This window comes from Cotesia typhae, unplaced genomic scaffold, assembly GCF_013202065.1.
Source record: "Cotesia typhae breed Kobodo isofemale line unplaced genomic scaffold, CoteBio_Ctyphae contig_33, whole genome shotgun sequence".
NCBI lineage: Eukaryota > Metazoa > Arthropoda > Insecta > Hymenoptera > Braconidae > Cotesia > Cotesia typhae.
The window spans coordinates 2,386,468-2,411,106 of NW_027423741.1; the positions used below are offsets into that span (position 1 = coordinate 2,386,468).

The 24,639-nt window shown below is 26.9% G+C and overlaps 3 protein-coding genes across 5 annotated transcripts; 2 read left to right on the forward strand and 1 right to left on the reverse strand.

Annotated features, from left to right (window-relative positions):
* Positions 1-1,098: 1,098 nt before the first annotated feature.
* Positions 1,099-18,642, forward strand: LOC141526186 (parathyroid hormone/parathyroid hormone-related peptide receptor). 3 transcript variants are annotated; one of them, XM_074241025.1, is made up of 14 exons: positions 1,099-1,155; positions 2,086-2,173; positions 8,966-9,043; positions 12,221-12,308; positions 14,572-14,678; positions 14,789-14,947; positions 16,365-16,459; positions 16,587-16,918; positions 17,009-17,139; positions 17,217-17,302; positions 17,361-17,505; positions 17,761-18,025; positions 18,201-18,367; positions 18,470-18,642. In XM_074241025.1, the coding sequence occupies exons 3-14, from the start codon at positions 9,032-9,034 to the stop codon at positions 18,593-18,595; spliced, it is 1,713 nt and encodes a 570-aa protein (XP_074097126.1). In that variant the 5' UTR covers positions 1,099-1,155; positions 2,086-2,173; positions 8,966-9,031; the 3' UTR covers positions 18,596-18,642. The 3 variants fall into 3 exon arrangements, with proteins under 3 accessions (XP_074097126.1, XP_074097128.1, XP_074097127.1); XM_074241027.1 differs by lacking the exons at positions 1,099-1,155; positions 18,470-18,642 and having other exon boundaries at positions 1,204-2,173; positions 17,761-18,012; positions 18,201-18,361; XM_074241026.1 differs by lacking the exons at positions 1,099-1,155; positions 18,470-18,642 and having other exon boundaries at positions 1,205-2,173; positions 17,761-18,039; positions 18,201-18,361.
* A 552-nt stretch (positions 18,643-19,194) lies between these two features.
* Positions 19,195-20,888, reverse strand: Scox (Synthesis of cytochrome c oxidase). The gene is made up of 4 exons (XM_074241029.1): positions 20,599-20,888; positions 20,099-20,501; positions 19,664-19,866; positions 19,195-19,547 (listed from the first exon to the last, which is right to left on the reverse strand). The coding sequence occupies exons 1-4, from the start codon at positions 20,650-20,652 to the stop codon at positions 19,359-19,361; spliced, it is 849 nt and encodes a 282-aa protein (XP_074097130.1). The 5' UTR covers positions 20,653-20,888; the 3' UTR covers positions 19,195-19,358.
* Positions 20,889-20,995: 107 nt separating this feature from the next.
* On the forward strand, positions 20,996-23,069 carry Vps36 (vacuolar protein sorting 36). The gene is made up of 5 exons (XM_074241028.1): positions 20,996-21,196; positions 21,519-22,064; positions 22,131-22,295; positions 22,418-22,633; positions 22,715-23,069. Exons 1-5 carry the CDS (start codon positions 21,101-21,103, stop codon positions 22,886-22,888), a joined length of 1,197 nt encoding a protein of 398 aa, XP_074097129.1. The 5' UTR covers positions 20,996-21,100; the 3' UTR covers positions 22,889-23,069.
* The last annotated feature ends 1,570 nt before the right edge of the window (positions 23,070-24,639 follow it).

Sequence of the window (24,639 nt, forward strand, 5' to 3'; positions counted from 1 at the left end):
TAATAATAATTAGGTTAAATACAAAAAAATAAATTTAGAAAGGTAAATAGAAAAAATGACGATGAAATAACGCTATAACAATACAATAAAAATTTAAATCAATACTAGAGTAAACAGTTTGTTAAAATTTCAATAAACAAAAGATTTATCAAGAATAAATCGAAGTTTTTTTTGTATTTAAATAGTAAAGAGTAAATATAATTTGACTATCATATTAGAATTGTAAATATTAAAAATGTATAGAGATTAAATAAAATATGAGATATGTAACAATACGTCATTGCCACTTAGCAAATCATCTGTGTAATTAAAAAAAAGTTGAAAATAACATTAAAAATATGATATATGATAATTTTCAGATCGAAGATGTAAGAGGGCAAATACAGACGCGGTAAACAAATTTCACAGAAATGTCATGTCAATTTGGGAATTTTAAAATAAATAATATTTTCAAGTGCAAAAGGGAATCCTCAATTAATAATTATCGATTATATATCGTGCGCTATATCTTATATGATCTTTAGATTATTTTTAAAAGTTTATCTGGCACTCTTACGTCAAACGCTTTTGTTATTTTTTTATCACATGCAAGTTCATTCCCCTGAGTAGTTTGGTCAATGAATTCAAAAAACAAAAATGATAATAATAACAGTGTAAAAAAAGAGTAAATGTAAAAAAATTTAATCCTTAATTTACTTAGATGCACGAACTTTAATCTACTTAATGGAAAGCAAACATTCTTCTTTTAGTTTTTCTAACTTTACCGAAATTAAATTCGTTGACTATTTTTATCAGTTTCTTATTTTCATTTATCAATTATTTTTTTATTTTGATAAAATCGATCAAGATATCATGAAAACAATTATAAAATAATTTCTCGTATAAATAAAAATCATAAAAAATTAATTTTATCAGAATAATCGCAATTAAATCCAGATAATCGATAATAATTGTTGACAATCGGGTGAAATAAGTAATTGTTAATCAAAAATGCATTTACTGCAACGCGGTACTGTCATCTTCATCAATAACGTGGTGCTTTATTTAAATAAGAGACTATCAGAACTTTGACAAAACAAGTAATGAAGAAGGAGTAGAGGCAGACGAAGAAGACGATGAAGAAGAAGCAACAGTTGGCGGGGAGCGAATAGATATGTACTTATACTTAACGTATATATATTAATAAAACCTGCGCACGCGAAATATATAGAAGCAGTAAAGAATAAACCTGTCAGTCATGCGTAAAGCTCGACGATATATCCCGACGATTCAAGTGTAGTACCGTTAAAACGACGCTCGATGTCAGACGCGCGAGTTTACCATGAGCTGACCAAATTCAAATGATTGAATAAAAAAATAAAAATTTATTTTCACCGTTAGATAATTTAAGAAAAAAAAATAAAATATTTAAATAAATACTGAAAGTAAAAAAATAAAAAATTTGAACTGTTAAATTAGCATTTGAAAAAAAAAAAAAAAAAAATAATTTAATTACAATATTTAAAAGTTGTTATACACAGAAATATATAATTGGGCCGATTGAATTTATTATTAGAAAGTAAATGTGTACTTAATTAATATCATAAGTTTTTTCGATAAGAAATGACAGATTTTTCAAACAAAAATTACCATTAATTAATGTGTTTTATGAGAACCTAGCTGTTTTTTATGTAATTTTATTTAAATGAATCAATGAAAGTCACGTACGATTTGAAATTACAGAAGTCTGTATGTAAATATACAAATAAGTTGTTAATTTTTTTATTATATTTGACAAGATAAATATGATTGGAGCATATAATATAAAGCACTGAATTTCATTTATTTATGTTTAACAAGTGTTTTGAGAGTCGAGTCGTCATTTAACAATCGGAGTGATGGTAAATTAATATAAACAGTGAACAATTTAAAATGTATGATAAGTTTGAAAAGCTTCTGCAAAAATCACTTTTTATCTTAATGCTTAATGTTGGATTGATTTCTGAGTTATAAGCCCTGATACTATCGAGAGAAAGACTAGGGAGCTTCATTTGAAGTTCGTTCGAAGAGAGTATAGAAGACTAATGCAAATTGTCTTTGCCGTAGGCGGACTAATGTTCATAGTTTTCTTCCCATTACGTGACTGATAAGACTTTTTCCGTACATTTGCGGAGAAAATAAATTTAACGAGTTGGTAAGTGGAATATTATTCTAAGCTTCATTTATTCTGGAAATTTTCTGATATTAGTTTTGTAATTGAAGTAATATTGATTACTAATTTTTTTTTTTTTTATTTTATAAAAACTTAATTTCATTATAGTGATAAATTTGAAATTGATTATTTAATTTATTAGATTTTAGATTTAATCACAAAATTTTAAAGGAATAAAAAAAAATTATTTTCATTTCAAAATAATTTTTTTTTTTTTTTTTTTTTTTTTTTTTTTTTCAGACGAATTAGATAGATAAAAAATTTAGAGTAAAATTACAATTGAACAAAAATTTGAAAAATTTAGTCGACAAATAAAATAGTTGTTGAAATAGAAAAATATTTTTAAAAACCTTGATCTCATGGCGAGAATTCAATAAAGCACTGAATTGAATTTGAAAAAGCCCCAGAGCCCTATTGAATCATCAGGGTAGTCATTTTATCACGAAAAAAAAAAAAAAAAAAAAAAAAAAATTGATAGGACCCTTTCACTACAGATAGAAAAAAAATAAACACGACAAAAGTAACTAAACGAGATCCCTGTCAATTTAAATCTATCAATAGAAAAATATAAACCGAGGTATATAAAGTAGGTAGTTGCCAAAAATGTTCACAACTTTAGATTGAATGATCCGTCGTACTTATTTCCAGCCGAACAATTTTCAAAGATAAATACAAAAATAAATAAATCTAAAATGTCAAAATACATAAAAGTTATTGAATTCTTAACTTTATAAATATTTATAACCTTGAAAAGTTTACCGTAAGATGATTTTTGCCGTATCAATTAAAAGTATTCCGTTGTAATTGAAGATACGTTGATAAAAAATCAAGATTGTTGATAAAAGATTACATGACACTTATGATTTTTGCTGTTATTATTATTGTTAGAAGATCCTTCAGCAAAGTTTTTTGGAAAAAATAAAGAAGCCATGGGATTACATCCAGAAAAAATTGCTTTACAAAAAAAAAAATATTTTAACTGAGAACTAAATAAATGGCCGATTCGCAATAAAGTTCCTCCGTCATTGAAGAAATTCCAATCTCTTTGGAGTAATTGAAAAAAAATAAAGTTTTCTTCTTGATACAAGATACTAGTTTAATTAAAAAAAAAGATAAATTATGAAACTAATTTTTTAGACATAAAAACTTTTAATGAATTTGAATTACCCGAGACATTATTTATTTTAAGTGATAATCTAACATAAAAAATTGACTTATGTTCTTGTTTTTATTGCCTTGTGGCATAATAAACACAAATAATAATTTTATTAATAGAATAAAACAAATTTAATAAAGAAATAAACTAATATCTTGACATTGGGAAATCCAGAAATTGGATAAAAATTTTTTCTGGCAGCTGTCGCAGTAATAACCATCAAGAATGGTCAGACACATGTGATGTTCGAGTTGTAGCTTCTTTTATTGTCCTCTGACTTTTTTCTAATTATTTTTCTGCTCTACTCGTCGTTATTTCGTAAAATATAAAATCTCTCAGCATAAATAATTCATACTTCATAATATTATCTATCAAATCTCCATAAAAACATTTTAAGTCTAAAAGTATACGTTTCAACGAGTACTTCTATGCTGAATAGAATTGTGAATGTAAGTCATCTCTATTCGCGGAGTTTTTGTTTCGCGTTTTTTTTTTTGTTATTACGCTCGAATAAATATCTGAAAATAAATGTACTTGTACTTGGCTTTTTTCCCTCATGAAAATAGAATTAACGAGGGAACGAAGTTTTATTATTCAAGAAAACGGCAAATGACTGATTGGAAACTCAAAAACGGAAATCATATACTCGAGAAAACTCTCGTTAAAATAGCGTCAAAATCTTCTTGTAATTACAATTACAATTACTGATTTAATTACGGTAAAGATAAAGAGTGACAACCAATTTTTTTTTAATTATGTTAATGTTTGTTGAATGAAAGTTAATAATGAGTTTTAAAACTCTGGTTTCATTTTCATAAAATCTCATATCTGTTCACTGAGTACAAAGTAATTAGTTAATTAGAAAAACATGCTTGTAATTACATGTTTCATATTGTTTTTTATTTTTTTATGAAAAAATTATTATTTTTGTAAGATGCATAAAACTTTTCTCCGTGCATCCACATTTTTACGAGATTAATTATTTATAGACTGCAATGTGTATATATTAGATATTTTTATACATCACAGAAAACATAAGAATATTTTAATAAATTCACAGAATGTATAAATATAATCATAAATCTACGGGATAGCCGAATAAATTTAAAGCGAAGTCGGAAAACTATTCACTTCCGTAAACTCGCCGGAAATAAAATTAAAGGATTATCCTCTTAAAAAATTGATTGCGGATGTTTAGTCGCTTTACGTCATTTCTGTAACCTTTTTATTCGATTGTTGATTGGTCGATTAAATAATGACGGGATTTTTGAAGAAATGAGGGTGAGCTAAGCGAGCATGGTATATCTAGTAAAATTAAAAGGTACATTCATTTTAATTGCCTCCCTTAATGAATTATTCATTTGATTGAATTAATTTCCAAAGGATGAGTTACTAAAGGTAGAAATTGTTCCACAGGTACAATATTTTACTACAATCTTTCACGAGAGCAAGAAGTAGTATAACAATGAAACTTTTTCTAAAGTTAATTGAAGTAGAAAGCCTGAACCTCAAAGTTCAAATGTAAAAGTTAATGATGGAACTTATTTATCTTAGGTTTTTTCAATTCAATTATTAATTGTGCGTTGATATATTAAAGTTATTTAAAGTAAAAAAAAATTACATGGTTCAAGAAAAATATTTTTGATCTTGAAAAAAAAAAAAAAAAAAAAAAAAACAATTTCCCTTAATTAAGAATTTAAATTTTCGTAAAAGTAATGAACCCAAAAAAGTAACTAACTTTTGAAGTTGTAAAATAATAAACAATAAATAATAATAAGAGGACAGTGAGTGTAGGTTAAAAAGCAAGTAGGTGTAAAAATTGGTTGTGAAATTTAACACCCGCGTAATTCACCGTTCTCTAAAAAGGTGTAGTGAGGGATCGCATAGCACATTTCAAGTACCAATCGAAACTCACAATAAACTTTTACGGCTGAACTATTATGTTCGCGGAAGCATTTTACAAAGTCGAGGACTGTAAGGAAAATTTGACAATTATTTATAATATTTTCAAGGAATGAATAAAATTTTATTTAGTCTTTTATCTATGATTGTTATTACGGCAATTCAATTTCGATATTTCGAAGTGAAAGAAAATTATTTTTATTTCTTCATTTTCATTCGTAGTTTAAGAAATTAAATACTGGGAGTACTTTAAAAAGCACATTATTTCAGTCAATATATTTTCCAGTCGGTGTGATTTATCTCAAGACAAAAATCTTACTCACTTAAATAATATATCTCTTTTCCTTAAAGTGCAACGAGCCTTGGAGCTTAAGCCATTGCACTTGAACGGTCTAGCCCGCGATAATTCAAACTTTAAATAAAAGATAAAGCGAAAAAAAATTTTAGTCGATAACTGAAAAATAAATCCTAGAAATAATATCCATTTGAAGCTAACGCATTTCATTACTGGGAATTTAAAGCACTTTTTGCTAGAACCAAAATTCAAGAAATATGGTATGATTATATATTTTAAAATTTCCCAGGAAATAGAAAGCATAGACACATCTATTATTTTAATCTCTGAGTGAATAAATCACCGAGAACATTTCTACTCTGATGATTTGTAAGCTTTCCTATTTTTCCAACAATTTTCTTCGCGGGACATAAATCTGTCCATACATAGAGAAAAAAATTATTTTTTAATATTTATCGTCTAATGATGGATTCTCTGTTGATCAGTAATGCGATCCTGTAACTGAATTCTGGTTCTAAATTTAACTCGTCTTCATTGCGTGCGGTATGCTATATCTATTAAGGAAATTAGCAGGTATTGAGAACACTTTCATGCAATTGAGATCAATTTCAATATCAAACAATGAAATACCGACAAAATAATTTGATCAAATAGCGTAAGCCAAAATTTACAATATTGAAGAAATTTTTAACAATCAGAAAACGCCTAAATTAAAATAAGAATTGTGTTCAAGTAAAAAAAATTAAAATTTTGGAGTAATAAAATTGAAAATTTCTCGAGAATTAAATTCTAAATATCAAAATTTAATTGTTTGATATTCAGAAATGTAACTACATTATTATAAACTTGAGAGAAACCTGAAATGAAACAAGCCAAGAGTTTTGATTATAATAATAATAATAATAATAATAATAAATAGAGGAAATAATAATTGTAATAGCAAATGATAATAATTATGATATTGTTAAAGGTCAAACTGAGCAAATATTAACACAGAAACAATACTAGTTGCACTCATGGTATACGAACCACAATATCCTAGAAACAGAAATAACGTGTATTGACATACATACATAGGTAATATTATCATAAAGCAAGCTTAAATATTCATCACACAACTCAATTAAATTTAACTTTTGCAGGATAGTTTTAGATAGAAGTTTAACTTTGTGTAAAGAGCAACTTTTCCATCGAACTCTTTCGTAAATAGTATTATTTAACCAATTTAAGTTCAATGAATGTTTTGACAAAATTTTTAATGCTAACATCTCTCTTCATAATAATGAAGCTTTTATAGGAAAAAGATAAAGTTGAGTAGATTGTATAAAAATATACTTTGATGACATCTTTTCAAAAAGGTTATCATAAAATTAATAGAATTTTGTCAGGAGCTTATTTGCCCTTATCGGTATCATTATAGAGAAACATTATATGCCGTAGAGAAATATCTTTCTTAAGCTTTTATGTACTTAACAATAATAATAATAATAATAATAAAATTTATAATCGAAAATTGACTGATAAATTTCAAGAATTTTGCTGTTTAATAATTTTATTCATTTTAAACGAAACAATTTTAATATTGAAGAAATAGTTTAAAGTGAAAGAATTTCTTAAGAAGCCCAACTATTTTAGTCAATCCAAGCGTCTACGTAAAGTTCAACGTTTAGTTATAAACAAATTAAATAGAAAAGTTTTTTGTTTAAAATACCAAATTGACTTAACGAACAGATGAATTCGTTGAAAGACTTTAATCGAGAGAATTTTTATAAATAAATGTTTCTGATAACGAAGTATCGTCAGAGAGACATCGTTACATCTTCTACATTAATTGTTTGACCACCCGAGGGTGTATCCAAAAGGTGCGGATATATATAGTGTCTATGAGTCTGTAATTTCACAAATTACTACTTTGTCTCTTTTATCAATTCATTTAATAATTTTTTCTTTATCAATCCATTTTTTTTCTTCTTTTTAATGGAATTAAAAACCACACCGCTGTTTATAAAAAATAAATATTTTTATCTACTATAAATCAAATTTTAAAATAAAAAAAAAAAATTTCCACTTTTAAAATTATATTCCAGCTATATTTATGTGATTAAAGAGTTTTATACATTTATAAGTATTTTCAGTACGATCAGATGTAGCGTAAGAGCATAGCTATACAAACGCGGAAACTCGAGATAAATCCAGTAGCAGTAGAAAATTTTATCATGATACGCGTGCACAAAGCTCCCGTTGAAAATCGAAATATTTTATATACACAAAAGTTTATCGTGGTATCACTTTGAAAATAAATAAACTCAAGCAAGTTTCAACGTAGAGCTAACACAATTTATCTTTTTTTATAATAGATAAATTATATATATGTTATATCGCGTTGGTTTTCTAACTTTGAATTTTATCGCTCAGTACAATTGCAATTGATTTGTATCTTGCAGAAAGATTATGAAAAATATTAAAATGTGAAAATTTTTCCCATATAAATATTTTATAAATTAAAAAATTTCATCTGAGCTTTTTTCCATAATAAATATTTAAAAAATTTTTAATTGATATTTTAGATTAAAAAATACAAATAAAATTATTTAAAAATTAAAGTTATTTCTGGAATATTGTTCCGAAAATTTTCAAGCCTATCTCACTCAATGGTTAAATTAAGGACGAAGCCATAAATTAATTGATAATACTCTGGATGATTAATAACATCATGTAAGTGATTTTCCGGGTGAATGTCTATTTCATAATTAAATTATTTGTCGATCTTACAGAAAGCGAACACAAATTACTAGCGCTAAATGATCAATTTGGTAGCATCTATTGATATACATATATCAATCGCAGTGGAAATTCTAGAGATACTTCCCATTTCCATTCAATAAAAACTAAAGTAGTGATTATCCGTATTTGTTTTGAATAATTCAATATTTTCTCGCGGGTAATCCTTCTTTTGTGTAATGATTATTATTCACTATTATTGAAGATCGGAACAATCCGAGTGATTACTCGGACTATTTTTTCAATAAAAAAAGCATTATTATTTTAATTTTACACAGTATAAAATTTTGTGTAAAATAAACACAATTTTTATGTTAAATACGGTCGACACAAAATTTGTGTTGAAATTAAATAACAAAGTAACCCACTTAATGTTATTTTAACACAAAAAATTTTTAACAAAGATCGTATTCAACACAAATACACAATATTTTTTACTGTTTAAGTATTCAAAAAATAACAAAACTGAAAATCAATATTAATATATTTAAATTTATAGAATATGCAAGAAAACATTTACCGGAATACATTAGAGTGATTTTAAGCAAATGAGCTTTTTAATGGCAATGGTGATGAGGGTTCACCTCCATGGTTAATTGATAAAAGTGTCGAGATTTAAGACTACTTATTTTGATTGCAGATCACAGTGAACTTTATCTCCAACAAGATTTGCCAGGATAAACTGGAGAAGAGAATAAATAGCATCATGTCTGCGCACGTGAGTTAATTAGCACTATTGCCATAGTATAAAATGTCACGCCCAGGAAAAGTTATTCTCTACAAAGAATTATTATTATTATATTATAAACTAATTATAAACATATGAGTAATGAACTCGTATTTTTTTGTTAATTAAATGAAAACAAAAAAAGTAATTGATAGGTCGAGTGAGAAAAATTCTCAATCAGCTCTGTATTTATTTATTTATTTAAATTATTCTATTAAATTGAAGTATAGAATGGTCGATTTAATTTCCGTACTTCCAAAATTAAATGAATAATTCAATTATCGCGTTATTCATTTATTTATTTTTAAACAGCTTAACAATAAATTGAATAAATTCTCTGAAGCTGAAAATTTCAGGACAATGTCTCGAAAAATTTTTTTGATAATTAAATTTTTTATAAATAAAAATATTTAATGAAGATTTTAAAATTTATTTTAAATTAATTCTCCATCATCCCAATTAAATTAACAATAGTTCGAATTAATATAAACAGATTTTAATTAGTGCATCTTTAGTGTTTAGCAGACAGCCCAGAAATACAGAATAGATAATATGCATATATCTTATGGAAATTCAACACCTGTTAGACTATTGTCTTCTACCTATTATCTCCAATACGCTATCGAGCACGTCAATTGATTTCCAACAAACTCTCAGACACTGGACCAAGTTCTTTGAATTCCAATTAAACAATACGTCGCCGATTTAATTATTGTTAAATGTACTTATCCACAATTTCCCGTACAGATAATTATAATAATTATAGTAATTTTCTCGGTCAATAGTGTTCGACTAATTAATCTTCATTTGTGTAAGTCCTAGAAAAATAATTAACTATAATAACAAGCTGATGAAAGTTATCAATAAAAATTAATTAGGCCCTTACTTTGGTCACTCAGCATGTGGTTTGTTAATTAGCCACCCGGGAAATGTTTATGAAAACAAAGGGATTGATAATTAACCAAGCACTGAAAAGAGGAAAAAGTTAAAGGAAATTGAATATGGGGATGAATTTAATTACCAGAGAAATTTTATTGAAACTAAAAGCTAAAAGCGTTGGCACAAGTTAACTTTGGTTATTTTCCGGCAGCCCGATGTATATTATTGTTTGTATATCGAAAATTCAACCAGTGTTAGAAAGAATTTTTTATGGGCTTAACAATGAACTTGGATTGGGTTAATTATTAATTAATAAATGAAATTGTAGGAGTTTTTGACGTAAAGGGTGAAGATAAAAATTGGCGTCACGTCGTGTTTACTTCATCAACAAATTGGATGTACTGAGACTAAATGAAGGGTATATTTACCAACATACTGTGTGATAAATGCGTATTCTAGTGTAAATTTTTTCAGCCACTGAACATTTATTTAATGACGCATTGATGAAAAAGTTAACTTGATTTAAAAGAAAAATTTTTGAACCAAGAATATTTGAAGAGTTTGATCATCTTGAATGAAGTGGAAAAATTCTTTTACTAAGGAGTTGTTCTTTCAATTGAATTCTATTTGATTTAAACATTTTTCTACTTAATTCAAATTATTTTTTTATCAGTGCGATAATAAAAATTTGTATTCAAAAATCTGACCTAGCAAGTTTGAGGTTGAAACTATCAACATAAATTTTTGAACTTTTTAAGTGAATATTGTTAAATTTTAAAAAGATCGTCGACCTTTTTGTAAATAATTTAAAATTCAAATTTTAAAAAATTAAAAAACAACTTTGAAAGCTTGAATATAATAATAAATAGATAAGAATGACAAATAGATAACTTGAGAATTAGTACTTTAGAGCCATAAATAAATGTCCATAAAGAGGTGATGTACTTGTTAGAATGAAAGAAAAAAATAGAAGACAAATTCACAGGATATCTCAACTACAAATGGGCGATGATATTTTATAACACGATCTCGACTCAACTCTGTAGTGTATATATGTAAAACACTAGAGAAGAACCAGTCACGCGATTATGTACAAACTTAAATATATTTGACGTAAATATATTCCTTTTTAAATCTTTATACTGTTTAGATAAAAGCGTTCGGTCATTGATAACGGGATTTAAAAGTAAACATAAATTTTATTTATAAACATTTTTTTGTTGTCAAGATTTTCAGATTATTGATGAATGGCAAGCTGATAAAAAGGTGCAATGGGGTCAAATAATCCTTGTTGGCTAAATATAAGTCTCGAAATGGCAATCAATGACAAGTATATTTCTGCTGAAAATTTCGGAAGATATATGTATTTAATTAACTAGCATTGATAAAACAGACGTCAGAGCCTAAATTGAGTAATAACTGTAAATTAATCTTGTTGAAGTAATAAAAATCGATCGATTAACACATTAGGCCAAATTTTTTCTCAGTAAAGTGAGGATTTTTTAACAAGGAAAAAAAATCTTGTAAAAATTATAAAAAAATCTGGTGAATTTATAGTTTTGCACCTGTCGAGACATATCAAATTTATATTTTAAAAACTATCTATTTTATTTTGAAAAAATTTTAATTTAGCGGCAGAAAATTTTTTAATTAAATATTTAAAAAATGCATCATTTAAATTATATAAAGCTTTATAAAATTATAAATCGCATAAACTCTTATATATTTTATATAAATATTTATGTGTAGTTATTTAAAAAATTTTAATTTTACAGTTATTTCTGTAATTTTCACATACAATTTTTTTCCGTGTACATATTTCGGATAATAAATTTTTACTTTATGATCTTCTAAATTATGATCAATCTAAATGATTAACATTTTTATCTGCTATGATTTTCAACTATTTTATCGTAAAAATTGATAGGAATTTAAGGAAGAACTATTGTAAAAAAAATTAAAAATTTGAATATATATTCAAAAATATGAGAAAGGTATCTCTCCTGAAACCCTCGAGAACATATATCACTTGTAAAAGTGCTCCGCATAAAGATAGATAAAAGAAAAAGGAGGACATATTTTGAGTACGTGGTCCATTTTCATCCCTAGGCATTATGGAAATCGTCACAACAGATGCGAACTACGGCATTGTGACCGTGTAGGATGTACGATGCAAATATGACTGTTTTTAACGTAGCTATTTATCAAATGTCGGGTGACGCGATGATTAATTGACAAATAACAAACTAAACTATTTAATAATAAGGATGTAATAAATATTTGTTCCAGGATATCGATTTCAACAGCCCGGTTATTCAAGAAAGAATGCTCGAAATGCAGGCGCAGCGCTGCAACAACGGTTCGACTCCTCGAGCAGGTAATTTTTCACGATAAGAATAACAATTGTATTAATGAATTAATTTAAATTTTAAAAAATAATTTTTATTTTTTTATTAATTATTGTTGGTGTTGTGAAACGGCATAAATTATAAATTATCACGAAGATTAACGAGTTTTGGATATTATAGACATTTATTATATAATGTTATTATTATTAATAATGTGGTGAGAGTATATCTCCACTTGCCCTGAATCCACACGAGTAGCTTTAAAAATAATTAAGAGAGAGAGTACCAATGTGCTATAATGGAGGATTATCTTAGTGAACATTAGTAGACCAACATACGCTTAAATTAATGCATAATCAATATCGCTATTTGTCTTACTGTTTAAATAAAATAATTAAATATTACCTCACAAATCAAAAACCAGTGATTAAAATTTATGAAATGAGATATTAAATCACCGTTAATTAAATTTTTCAATCAAGCTTGAGGTGGTTTATTAAATTTGTTAAATGAGTAAATACATGATTAATGATTCGATTAGTTACTAAATTTTACTGTAAAGTGTTATAATTGCTAATGAATCTTTGGGTTATTTTATTTTGCGTAATTGATTTATAGATTTGAACTTTACATTTAAAATTTAAAGTTAAATAATATTTAAAAGAGGACATTCGTTTAGGTATGTTCACAGAATTATGAGGTAACACACAAACTTGTGTCAACTAATAAATGTCGTAATTCTCAATCAGAATTTGTAATAAATTTAGTAATTGAGTAATTTAATCTATAAATGATTTAGCGAATCAATATGAAATTATTTACCGCAGGGTTACTTAGTAACAGGAAATTCAAATTTAATGCGCGTTACCAAACTTTATCAACTGATATATGTATATGTACATCAGAGATATTACATTGTTTGATTAGTTTAACAAAACCACACTGTTGAAAAATTTTTACTCTTTCTCTCTAACATAAAGTACGTCGCATGAAAAATTTTTTACGCGGCAGTTTGTTTTGAAATTTAACTGGTAACAAAAATTAATGAAGGAAAATTATCGTAAAACTTTTTATCGTCTTATATATTAGATTTACTCATTTAATTTATCTAATAAATTAATTATTATTATTTTTTTTATAAGAAGTACTCGTTTAAAAGTCTTTATAGAGTTTAATTTTTTAATAATTTATTTTTTAAGCTTTTAAGAAACTGACAGATTAATCAAGAAGCTTAATTACTTTAATTTAAACAGCAAACGTAAGTTTATTAGATGCTAATTAACCGACTCCAAGTCCTTATTACGCAATATCAAATCCATACTCTGATAGGTAGATGATATCGGTATCAATGTACGTTAAAAAGTGTTCTAAATTGGAATTTACATACCACGTGAGATAGCAAGGATTTATTTACATATTCCTCTCTCGAACGTTTAATTAATGTCAGTGTTTGTCAGCTATTGATATATATTTTAAAAATCCATATTCTGCTGCTCTATTATCCCATATGCAGCCACCATTTACGCACTGTGTTCTCGAAACAATTTATAAATCAACGTCCAATTATAAAAACTATTTTATGCACCCGCTTCAAAGTTACATCCATTTTATTTATTCTTCATACTGCGAGCAAAATTATTTAGAGATTATTTCATTGCGTGAAATTTAATTACTGTTAAGCTATTCAGTTAAAATTTTTGTGCCAATTTTTCACTACATGCCAATTAATTTTTGGACGAACAATAAATTAATAAAATCAATTTTTTATTTTAATATTTATCTAAAATTAAATCATAAAAAAAATTTTTTTTCAAAAAAGTATCCATTATTTTTTTTTTATTAATTTTTAATTTAAAAAAAAAAATTTTTTTAAGTGAATATTTGCAATTAAGTTTATAATCAAACAATTAAAATATAAATTAGCGTTTTGATGTAATTTAAGACCTCAGAAAAATTTAATATTTATGTTTCTTTAATCAGAAATTCGATAAATAAATCTACAAAGTCACTTTTGAAATGAACTACTCAAGAAATAGTAAAAAAAATTTTCAATCTCTCAATAAAAAATATTCCTTTGACGTCACAATTCCTTTTGAAAATAAAATAAATAAAAGCGATTGAACTTTATTAGTTTATATTTTCCGTAATGTAAAATATCTTTCGAAGAATTGAATGAAAAATTTCTTATATTGATGGAAATAAAGTATCTAGCATCGATAAGAATTTCAATGTAAATATTTTCAAACAAGAAAACCATTGAACTTATTGATGCATAATAAATTGAACTTTCAGGTTGGTGCCCTGAGACCTGGGATAGCATACTTTGTTGGCCGCCCACGGCTCCCAACGAGCTTGCAGTGCTGTCGTGTCCTCACTACATCGCTGGGTTTGACTTGCAGGTAAGCAATGAAAACATTGAATTTCCCAGTTATTTGATAAATTTACATCATAAATTATTAATATTATTATTGCTATACTAATAATAAATATAATATATAATAAATAACAGGCAAATGCCACGAGACACTGCATGTCTGACGGACAATGGTATTGGAGCGCAGAAACAAATAGTACATGGAGCAACTACACGGAATGTTATAATACTCCGCTTGTAACAGTACTAATGGATCTGCCAGATATGGAGGCAGATAACGCCACACTCGTCAAGGTAATATAATCAAATATGTGCACGGGTTTGATTGAATATTAGATATACTAGTGATAATAATATCGAGAGTAACAGAGTCTCTCCCTGTATACCCAAGATGCTATTAAATTCCCAAAGCTTTGATGGTTTCACGGTTTAAGCCTCCGATATATACACAGAGACTGCGTCTAACTGTTTGATAAAGTCAGAATCAGCATGATCAAGACTGTTGATATATTTCTACACAAGGAATTTATAATAATTACTACCGAGATTCTGGTTTGCAATTATTATCTAGACTATTTTCTTATGAAGAAAATTAACGAATTATAAATTCATGTCAAGGCTTATTCTCTTTGATATGCTTCTTGCATTTTATAATAAAATTTATTTTTATTATCTTAAGATGTCTGTTCAATTTAATTGAGAGAAAATATTTAATTATTAAATTAAGATGTATTTTTTTTTTTTTTTGAAATAAAAAGATTTGTTTTTAATTTAAGAATATTGAATTTTAATTGGAAAATTTCAGCTCTATTGATTTAACAGCAAAGTAAATTATTAATTGTATTCTATTGTGATTTATTTTGTTTTAATATTCTATGAAATATTTATATTTTCTCTGAGTTAAAACCGGGATATAAAATAATTAAATATTGTTTGCCGATGTAAAAAAATACGAAGTTAAAACAATTATCTAGTTCAGTATTTATTTTTAATGAGATTTTGTCTTAAAAGTTTTATTTATCCTTTTTTTATATGATGATAATGGTATCAATAATAAATCTCTTATTTTTTTTTAATATTGTAAGAGAATGTACTCGAGCACCAAAGAGAATTTCTAAGAGAAAGTTTAGGGCTCAGAGCCAAAAACAAAGCATGTTAGATTTAAGAAAAAGAATTATAAGAAGCTTTTGTTTGTTTTTGATACTAAAAGTATGAAAACTTCTTTATGTCTCATTAGATATTTATAAAATTCATACTAAAAAGAAAAAAAAACTCGAAAATTTTTTTTTTTTGACAGATTTTACAAGTAAATAAAAAATTTTAATTATAAAAATAACGACCATTGTTGTAAATTATAATTTATTTTAATTTAAATTAACAAGAAAGTCAAATAGCTAACTAAAAATAAATTTAATAAAAAATAGTGAAAGAGTATCAACAATCAAAATGTCAGAGTTGAAACAGACAGATGAGATAAAAGAAAATGAAATTACAGGATTAAATGCATTCCAAAAGTGTAATAAAACTAGCGTAGGTAATGAGACTCTGCTCGGATGGATCAGATTAAAGTACCGAGAACAAAGTTATTTAAATCCATTAAACAATAAAAAATAAAAGCTTTTTAGAATTTTTTCAGCGGTGTAAAAATAATCAAATAAATAAATAAAAGAAAAATATGGATTAATATTAACGGCGATTAATTTATTAATAGAAATATCTGCCGGTGGTTAAAATAATATCAACAGTTGGGTACGCGGTATCCTTGTCAGCGCTGATTGTCGCTTTCTGCATCTTGGCAACAATAAAGTAAGTAGCTTACATAAATTATTTTATAAAATAGAACAAGTAGTTGTTTGTTTGTAATCCAATGTAATTTAATTTAACGTAATGTAATGTTATGAATAATTATTTAATCATATGATATTATATTAAGGAAACTGCGGTGTCCGAGAAACATGCTTCACATGCATCTATTTGCGTCATTTATAACCCGGGCATTTATGGCATTGCTCAAAGAAATTATTTTCATCTCCGGACTGGGTCTTTCTTCAGATGTGCTTATTAAAAACGGAGAAAGTTACTGGCTTGATGATGATATCGAAAGTAATTGGCATTGCAAAGCATTTACTAGTTTCTGGCAGTACGCTATACTCGCAAATTACTATTGGATATTGATGGAAGGCCTCTATCTTCATAATTTAGTTTTTTTTGCATTATTCACCAACTCCAATTCCAGTATCGCTGGTTACGTCGCGCTTGGATGGGGTAAATATTAAATTAAGCAAACAACAAACTGGAAAAAAAAAAAAAAAAAAAATAAGCAAATAAATGCATTATTTTATTTTACTTTTTAAGGTCTGCCACTGATATTTGTACTGCCTTGGATATTAATGCGCGCTTGTATTGAAGATACTTTCTGCTGGACTATCAATTTAAATCCCTACGTATTTTCCGTAATTCGCATTCCGACCACACTTTCCATAGTAGTAAGTACAATTATACTATTTATTATAATAATTTTTTAACAATAATAATAATCATTAATTTTTTTTTTTTTTTTTAGATTAACTTTGGCCTGTTTGTCAATATTGTAAGGGTGCTTTATTTAAAATTAAAATCAGCCGTTTGCGAAGAGACGCATCGTTACCGGTAAGATAATTTACCATTTAAAATTTTCAAGCATTGATTTTTTTTTTAATTAATTAAGACGATGGGCCAGAAGTACTTTGGTACTTGTACCACTTTTTGGAGTTCACTACACCGTTTTCCTCGGGCTGTCCTACAGTATCGGATTTGATGAGCGGGTTGAGCTGATTTGGCTTACTGGTGACCAACTTTTTGCATCGTTCCAAGTAATTACTTTTTTTTTATATTAAGTTGAAAAAAATATATATATATTTATTTTTTTTACGATACTGGAATTTATCAAACATTTATCAATTTTTTTTTTTTTTTTTTTTTTCATTAAATAAAAAACAAAAAAAAATTTTGCACTTGTAGTTTTTTTAATTTTGTACAAGTGCAAATTTTTATATAATAATTTTTTTCAATAAAAAAATTCTAAAAATTTTGGGACAAAAATAAGAAATATTTTTTTTTATTTTCAGGGTTTTTTTGTCGCTGTACTGTACTGTTTTTTAAACACCGAAGTACGAACAGAAGTTACACGAGCTTTAAGAACAACAAAATGGCCGCAATTGGGCAGCGGAAGATGGGGGCAGAGATCGTCGACGCGCTGTAACAGTACATGTAGCTGTAACGCTACGAAAATAATGAAAGAAACGAGGAAGACTACCTGGTGGCAACTACCCTGTCCTTGTTTCTTTCACAAAAAAAATATTCATTCCAATCACTCGATGGCGAGTACTCAAGGTGTCTCTTGTATTGTATGTCTTATCTATTGTATGAACAAAAATCGTAGGGGAACTAGTCTGATTTTCTGATACTTTTTATTAGATATTAAATTTAAACTAATTTATTATTTCTTTATATTTCGTATCTTTGGGAAGTAAAACAAACAAATAATTAGTTTATTACCCACTTGCAGACGTTACAACAAGAGGATGTAGTCTAGCAAGTAGCAGAGGGTACTTGGATTCCGTTGATCATGGATACGGCATCAATTTGCCAGACGGCTATGTACAAACTACCAATCAAGCATCACCTCTACGAAGCAAGTATACAGATCAGTCAATGTTATCATTTTACTCCAATGTATGTACGCTTTTATTTTGATGTAAAATTATGAATTTCCGGCCTAGTTTTATTTTTATTGAAATAATAAACTAACTAGTTATTTTATTATTGATTTTATAGATATCAGACGGCTGCGGACTAACATCAAATTTAACTTATAAAATAGAACCAAGTGAACACCATCGCTGGAGCGATTCTGAGTGTTGCAGTTTGTCCTTCGAGTTACACAACTTCCATCCAGCATGACCGAGGAACAAAGTCCTGAGTGATAATAAATTTAAAGCCCTAGTATAGATTTTTTTTTTTTAATTATTATTATTTTTAATATTTCAGTTTTATGAAATTGTCAGAGGATTTTGTTCAACGACAAATGTTATGATTACATCATATATTTAAAGAATTTTTTCTCATTTTTGGTACAATTGAATTTAAATATTTAGTTTTTTACATCTTTAAATTTTTATTTTCATTTTTATTGTGCTAAAAATAGAAAAAAAAAAAATCTATGAGACTCGTTAATTATAAGTATAGTTTTATAATGATGAATACCTCAAATTCTCAGGCAGAATTTTAAATAATTATTCGCTGGCGAATAATTAAAACTGATTAATATTTACTTAAGGCCTAATTGATAAGAAGTATTGATATTAATGTTTGAAAAAAAAAAATTAAGTTTTTTCATAAATAAAATATATAAATATCAATAAAAAACATCGACCTAGCAGAATATTGTTACATTTGATATAAAATTATAAATAAATAAAATAAAAAAAGTATCAGCGCTCTCTACGCAAATTAACAGTGACCGATTGAAATGTAATGTAAATAAAACAATGAAAAACAACTCTTAAATAAATTTTTTTAATATTATTAATGAATTATTTGTACAAATAATTTTAAAAATTAAATGTGACTTATCTACAGTACAAGTGAGCTTACCGTGAGTAACAATTATAAATTTAGTATCTAATATTGAAAGAAATAAAGTAAAAATATATATAAAAAATAATTACGCGGCATTTTCAGTTTTTTCAACACCTAAAAACGGGAGCCACGATCCTTCGTTTTTCAATTTGTTTAGCTTAGCTTTGTGGAGAAGTATGCTGCCCATAACTTGTTCTGCGGTGTTGGTTTGTCCATAGTAATCTACGAAAATACCATCTGGATCTACTAAGTACATTATTATCGTATGATCAACCTGTAATTTTAGTAAAAAAAATATTTTAGTAAAAAATACATAGTTCAATTTAATTAGATAACAAATTTAAAAAGTAAAAACTGAAGGTGTTTTTTTTTAAGTTAGAAAATCCATACAATGTAATCGTTATCATTATCCTTGGGTCCACTGCTGAAGTAAACACGATAAGCTTTACAAGCTTTAGCGACTTGCTCCTTGTTGCCAGTTAATCCAATTATTTTATCTGAAAACTCTTTGCAATATTTTCCAACAACTTCTGGTGTATCTCTGTCAGGATCCACGGAGATAAATATTGGTTGAATTTTTATATTTTTTTGATCTAAAGTAAAATTGTAAATTAAATTAATATTACTCAAAAATTTCATGGTTGATAAATAAGTGCACTAAAAAACAAAATTCTTGACTGGAGGGTAAATTTTCTTGGTTTAAAAAAATATTAAGGAAGATTAAAAATTTATTAAAAGAATTCAAAGTTTCTTGAGGCAAGAAAATTTCTTCTTGCTCCAAAATAATTTTTGTCTTCTTTAAAATTTTTTGTATAGATACTTTACCTAGTTCATTAATAATAGAGACCATTTTTTCAAGCTCATCTGGACAGATATCAGGGCAGTGAGTAAATCCAAAATAAAGGAGCACCCACTGACCCAAGAAGTCATCAGATTTAACGAGTTCACCCTTAGAGTTAACCAGTTCAAATTTCCCTCCGATTGCTGCTTTTCCGAGTGTCCTCCTGCGTTCTTTGTCAAGAAGCAGATCCTTCTGTTGCTTCAAATACTCCAAGTACAATAAAAAAGCGGCACCCACCGTTGCACCGATCGCTAAACTGCGCCATGAGATCGGAGAGTATTTCGACGAGCCTAAAAATTTCCCAATCTTCTGGAGCCTCTCCAGAACTTTTGATGAAGGTCTTGTCGGTGGTTGCAATCGCTGCGTTGAGTACCCAACTGGTGGTCGCTAAAAAATTATTGCAATTAAGTAATTAGATTAAAATTTAATTAATTGATAAAACTCCAATTGCTAAATAAATAAATAAATAAATTTTATCACTTACTTGCAACGGAATGAACTTAGAACACGATTGTAAACTTCTTAAAGAACGTAACATTTTTTTATTTTATTTATTAATTAACCTAGATGTTTTTGACGGTCATAGATTTCAATTCTGATGCAATACACTTGTCAAATTTGCAATGTAAATTTAACCGGTAAGTTTTTTAGTAAAAAGGTTATTTCAATACCATGAAGACAAATTGTGTCAGATAAATAAACAAATAATTTGTTTTAAAACCCGGTAATTTGTTTAACCGCAGTGATCTCACGGCACATGGAAAATATCAGCTCTTATTATTTTATGTATTGAACAGCTGATGATCATCCTTGTCAGGTTGGTAATTTAGATTTCTCAGTTTATGAGTTTTTACATGTCAAACATTAACCTCTTATTTTTTAATCATAGTCATAGTGATGATAGTAAAGTAAACAATAAATAAATAAATGAATAAATAGATAGTAATTATAATTATTATAAGTTAAGAATTTTTTTTAAATAAATAATGAACAGATTCGAGTACGCGGAAGCTAGGCTGATGCCAAATGAAATTTTTGTAAGAAGGGATATGTCAATAAGAATTTATGATGGTGACACCAAGGTATTTTTATTTATTTATTTATTTTTTTTTTTATTATTATTTTTTCATAATTATCAAAATATTTTAAATAATTTTTTTTAATAAAATTTTATTTTAATTTAACTTTTGAAGTTAGCAGTCAGCTGTTAATTAAAAAAATTTTTTTAATAAATCAATTACAATAAAAAAATGCTTCTAAAAATTTTCACTTGTAATTTTTATTAATTTTTACATGTGAAACTTTTTAATTTAATTTTTTTATAATAATTTAATTGCTATAAATATTTTAAAAAAATTTTTTATCTGTCAATAAAAAAAATTAATTTTTTAAATATTTTTTTAGACAAATTTCGCAGGCGGTGAATTAGTATTGACAAGCCATCGGCTGATATGGGGCCGACCTGGTGACATACCGAACGGAAAAGTTTGCCTATCGCTATCGCTCCGGTACGTTATCTTCTTCGAAGAAGAAGCACCAAGTACATTTTCATTTGGCCGTAGTAAAAAAATAATTCTACACCTAGCCGAGCCGCCAATCAGCAAGTCTCCCGGGCCGGTGGATAACAGTACAAATATGCATATAAAGTTATCATTCAAAGAAGGTCTAGATCCAAATTACATTTCCCAGGTGGCTGATGTTATTATGAAGAAACAGTGGGAAGTTATAACAAGCTCGCTTGTAATTGAACCTGAAGCAACGAATCCTCAGAAAAGCCAATTGCCGATGATTAAAACTCGAACCGGAATTATTGGAATCGAAAGGAGCTTGCAGGAGAAACAGAAAGCAACCGATCAAAGTATTATCATGGCCTTTCAGGACCTCAAGAAGCTGATGGAGAGGGCCAAAGACATGGTGTCGATATCTAAAACAATTTCTAATAAAATTCGGGTAATTATTGTTGATTAAATTTATTTTGATTTTTATTTTTTAATTTTATTTAATTTATACTTACAGGAACGTCAAGGTGACATTACTGAAGATGAGACTGTGAGATTTAAATCGTACTTGATGAGCATGGGTATTGATGATCCAGTCACTCGCGATGCTTACAAAAGTAGCAATGAATATTTTAAACAATTGGCCATTCAGCTTTCTCAGATTTTAGAAGAGGCAATTAAGGTTTTTATTTTTTATTTTAAAATAAATTTTTAACTCACGATAAATTTATTTAATAAAAAATTAGAAGAATTTATAGAAGTCATAAATTATAAATTAATTCTGCTACTGATTAACCGTTTTAGGAGGTAGGAGGAATGATGACATTGACTGACGCCTATTGTCGCGTAAACAGAGCCCGTGGGTTAGAACTACTGTCACCGGAAGATTTATTAAACGCTAGTAGACAACTGGGTCCTTTGAACCAACCATTAGTTCTAAGGATATTCGACAGCGGTGTTATGGTACTGCAGGCTAGGTCTCATGACGACAATGCTGTTATTGAAGACATTGCTGAACTGGTATTGCTTTATACTCAGAATTTATAAATTTTATATCATTATAGGTTTTTAAATAATAATTGATATTATGTTTTTGTTAAGCTTGACGACAGAGGATCAATAACCGCTGAGGAACTGGCCCAGTTCAGCGGAATTTCAGTTTTATTAGCGCGAGAAAGGCTGTTGGTTACCGAAAAATACGGGCGCGCTTGCCGTGATGATTCCATTGAATCATTGAGATTTTATCCAAATCTCTTTCTTCGGCAAGAAACATAATTTTATTTCAGGTTTTACCATTACCGCAAAGTTTTTAATTTTGAGTTGAATTCTGTACGGTGCTTTATTGTTGTGAATTTATAAGCAAATTTATATATTAATTAATCATGGATAAAAATTGTTGATGAATTTGATAAATGTAATAAAATTATGTATTTCTTAATAAAATATATTAAAAGTATTTTTAATTTATGAGTTATTAATGATTTTTTGAACTTGTAAATATTTATGACATTAAAGTTAACTGTCACGACAATTTTTTAATTTTCTTTAACAAAAAAATTATTTTTAAAAAATTGCATTTTTAATTTATTAAAATTTCTACAAATTTCATTTTTTTTGCTATAATTTATTTGTTAACAAAAGTTCTAAAAATTATTAAATGTCTGCTAAATTAATTTTCATAAATATTTATGGGTTTAGAAAATGTCAAATGTCAATTTTTTTACATTCACGCTATTTTCAGCACAATCTATATTTAATTATTATTATTATTATTGTCTTTAAAAAATTATTAATTACACCTACTTGTCATTTCAAATATTTAATTTACAATTTTTATATAATAAAAAAAAGTAGCAATAACAAGCATTTAGTGACTTACCAACGACGTTTCAATTCCAGGAAAACTGCAAAACACTCACCACAAAAAACACTAAAAACCCGATTTTATTGTTTACTTTTGACGATAGACTTATTAAATATATTAATTAGTGACTCTTACTACAAATAATAAAAGATTTAAATTGAAAAACATAGAACTTGCACAGAGAGATGTAAGCGCATCGACATTTTGTTCGCAACTGAACAGGAAGACACTGTAGATATTTGGCGGTTACCGTCCAGCTTTGAGGCGCGCTATTTAAACTACATTTAAAAATACTCTAGCTACTTCTTTTATTACATAAATAAATAAAAAATTAAATAAAGAAATAAAATCATAGTTTTTAGATCATGTTAATTATGTTCATTAATTATAAAATCAAAACAAAATAATTTTTATTCAAAAAGAAGAAATAAACTTTGACGCCATCTTTGATAAAAAATTAGAACTGGAAACAATGGCGTGTGACGTCATCACGTACAAAGTATAAAGTGTCATGTAGTTGCAATATGTCAATATGCTTGACATAAGTGAATGCGTAAAGAAAATTCATTTATTAGTTTTTTTTATAACACTTTAACATAAAAAATTATTTATTTATAATTTATAATTACTGTAAACCTGACATAAAAATATAAGAAACTACGTAACACAGTAATTTATCAAGATTTTATTTCTATTTTCCAAAAATAGTACGAGTAAACGTCAACCTACATACTATTGTAATAAATAATATAAACAGAAAAAAATTATTAAGCACTCGTTTGACACGTGTAATTATTCAAAGCACTTGTTACTATTATTCAACTTCCTTCTTAGATATCAACATCTGTTCTCTATTTTATTTTAATTTCCATTGTAATTATATAATTATTTATTTAACATATATTTCTCCGCGTATTCAATTATTGAGGCTTGATATTAAAAAACCAAAAATAAATAAATAAGAAAAAAAAACAGTGACACATTGATTGTAAAAGAGTTTTTCTACAATTGAAATGGGTACATGCATTGTCACAATAATTTAATGATAGTTAATTTAGCTGAAGAAAAAAATTTGTTGTAAAAAATTATTGTTAAAAAATTGCATTTTTAATTTATTAAAATTCCTACAAGTCCATTTTTTTTAAATAATTTTTTTTACTAT

Coding starts and splice junctions, on each gene's coding strand:
- Scox (XM_074241029.1), bottom strand. CDS start 20,652: ATGTTACGTTCTTTAAGAAGTTTACAATCGTGTTCTAAGTTCATTCCG. Junction 19,867..20,098: donor CTCTATTATTAATGAACTAG/GTAAAGTATCTA, acceptor ATTTTACTTTAG/ATCAAAAAAATATAAAAATT. Junction 19,548..19,663: donor ATAATGATAACGATTACATT/GTATGGATTTTC, acceptor CTAAAATTACAG/GTTGATCATACGATAATAAT.
- LOC141526186 (XM_074241025.1), top strand. Junction 17,303..17,360: donor GAAGAGACGCATCGTTACCG/GTAAGATAATTT, acceptor TAATTAATTAAG/ACGATGGGCCAGAAGTACTT. Junction 17,506..17,760: donor AACTTTTTGCATCGTTCCAA/GTAATTACTTTT, acceptor TTTTATTTTCAG/GGTTTTTTTGTCGCTGTACT.
- Vps36 (XM_074241028.1), top strand. CDS start 21,101: ATGAACAGATTCGAGTACGCGGAAGCTAGGCTGATGCCAAATGAAATT. Junction 22,296..22,417: donor TTTTAGAAGAGGCAATTAAG/GTTTTTATTTTT, acceptor TAACCGTTTTAG/GAGGTAGGAGGAATGATGAC. Junction 22,634..22,714: donor TTGAAGACATTGCTGAACTG/GTATTGCTTTAT, acceptor GTTTTTGTTAAG/CTTGACGACAGAGGATCAAT.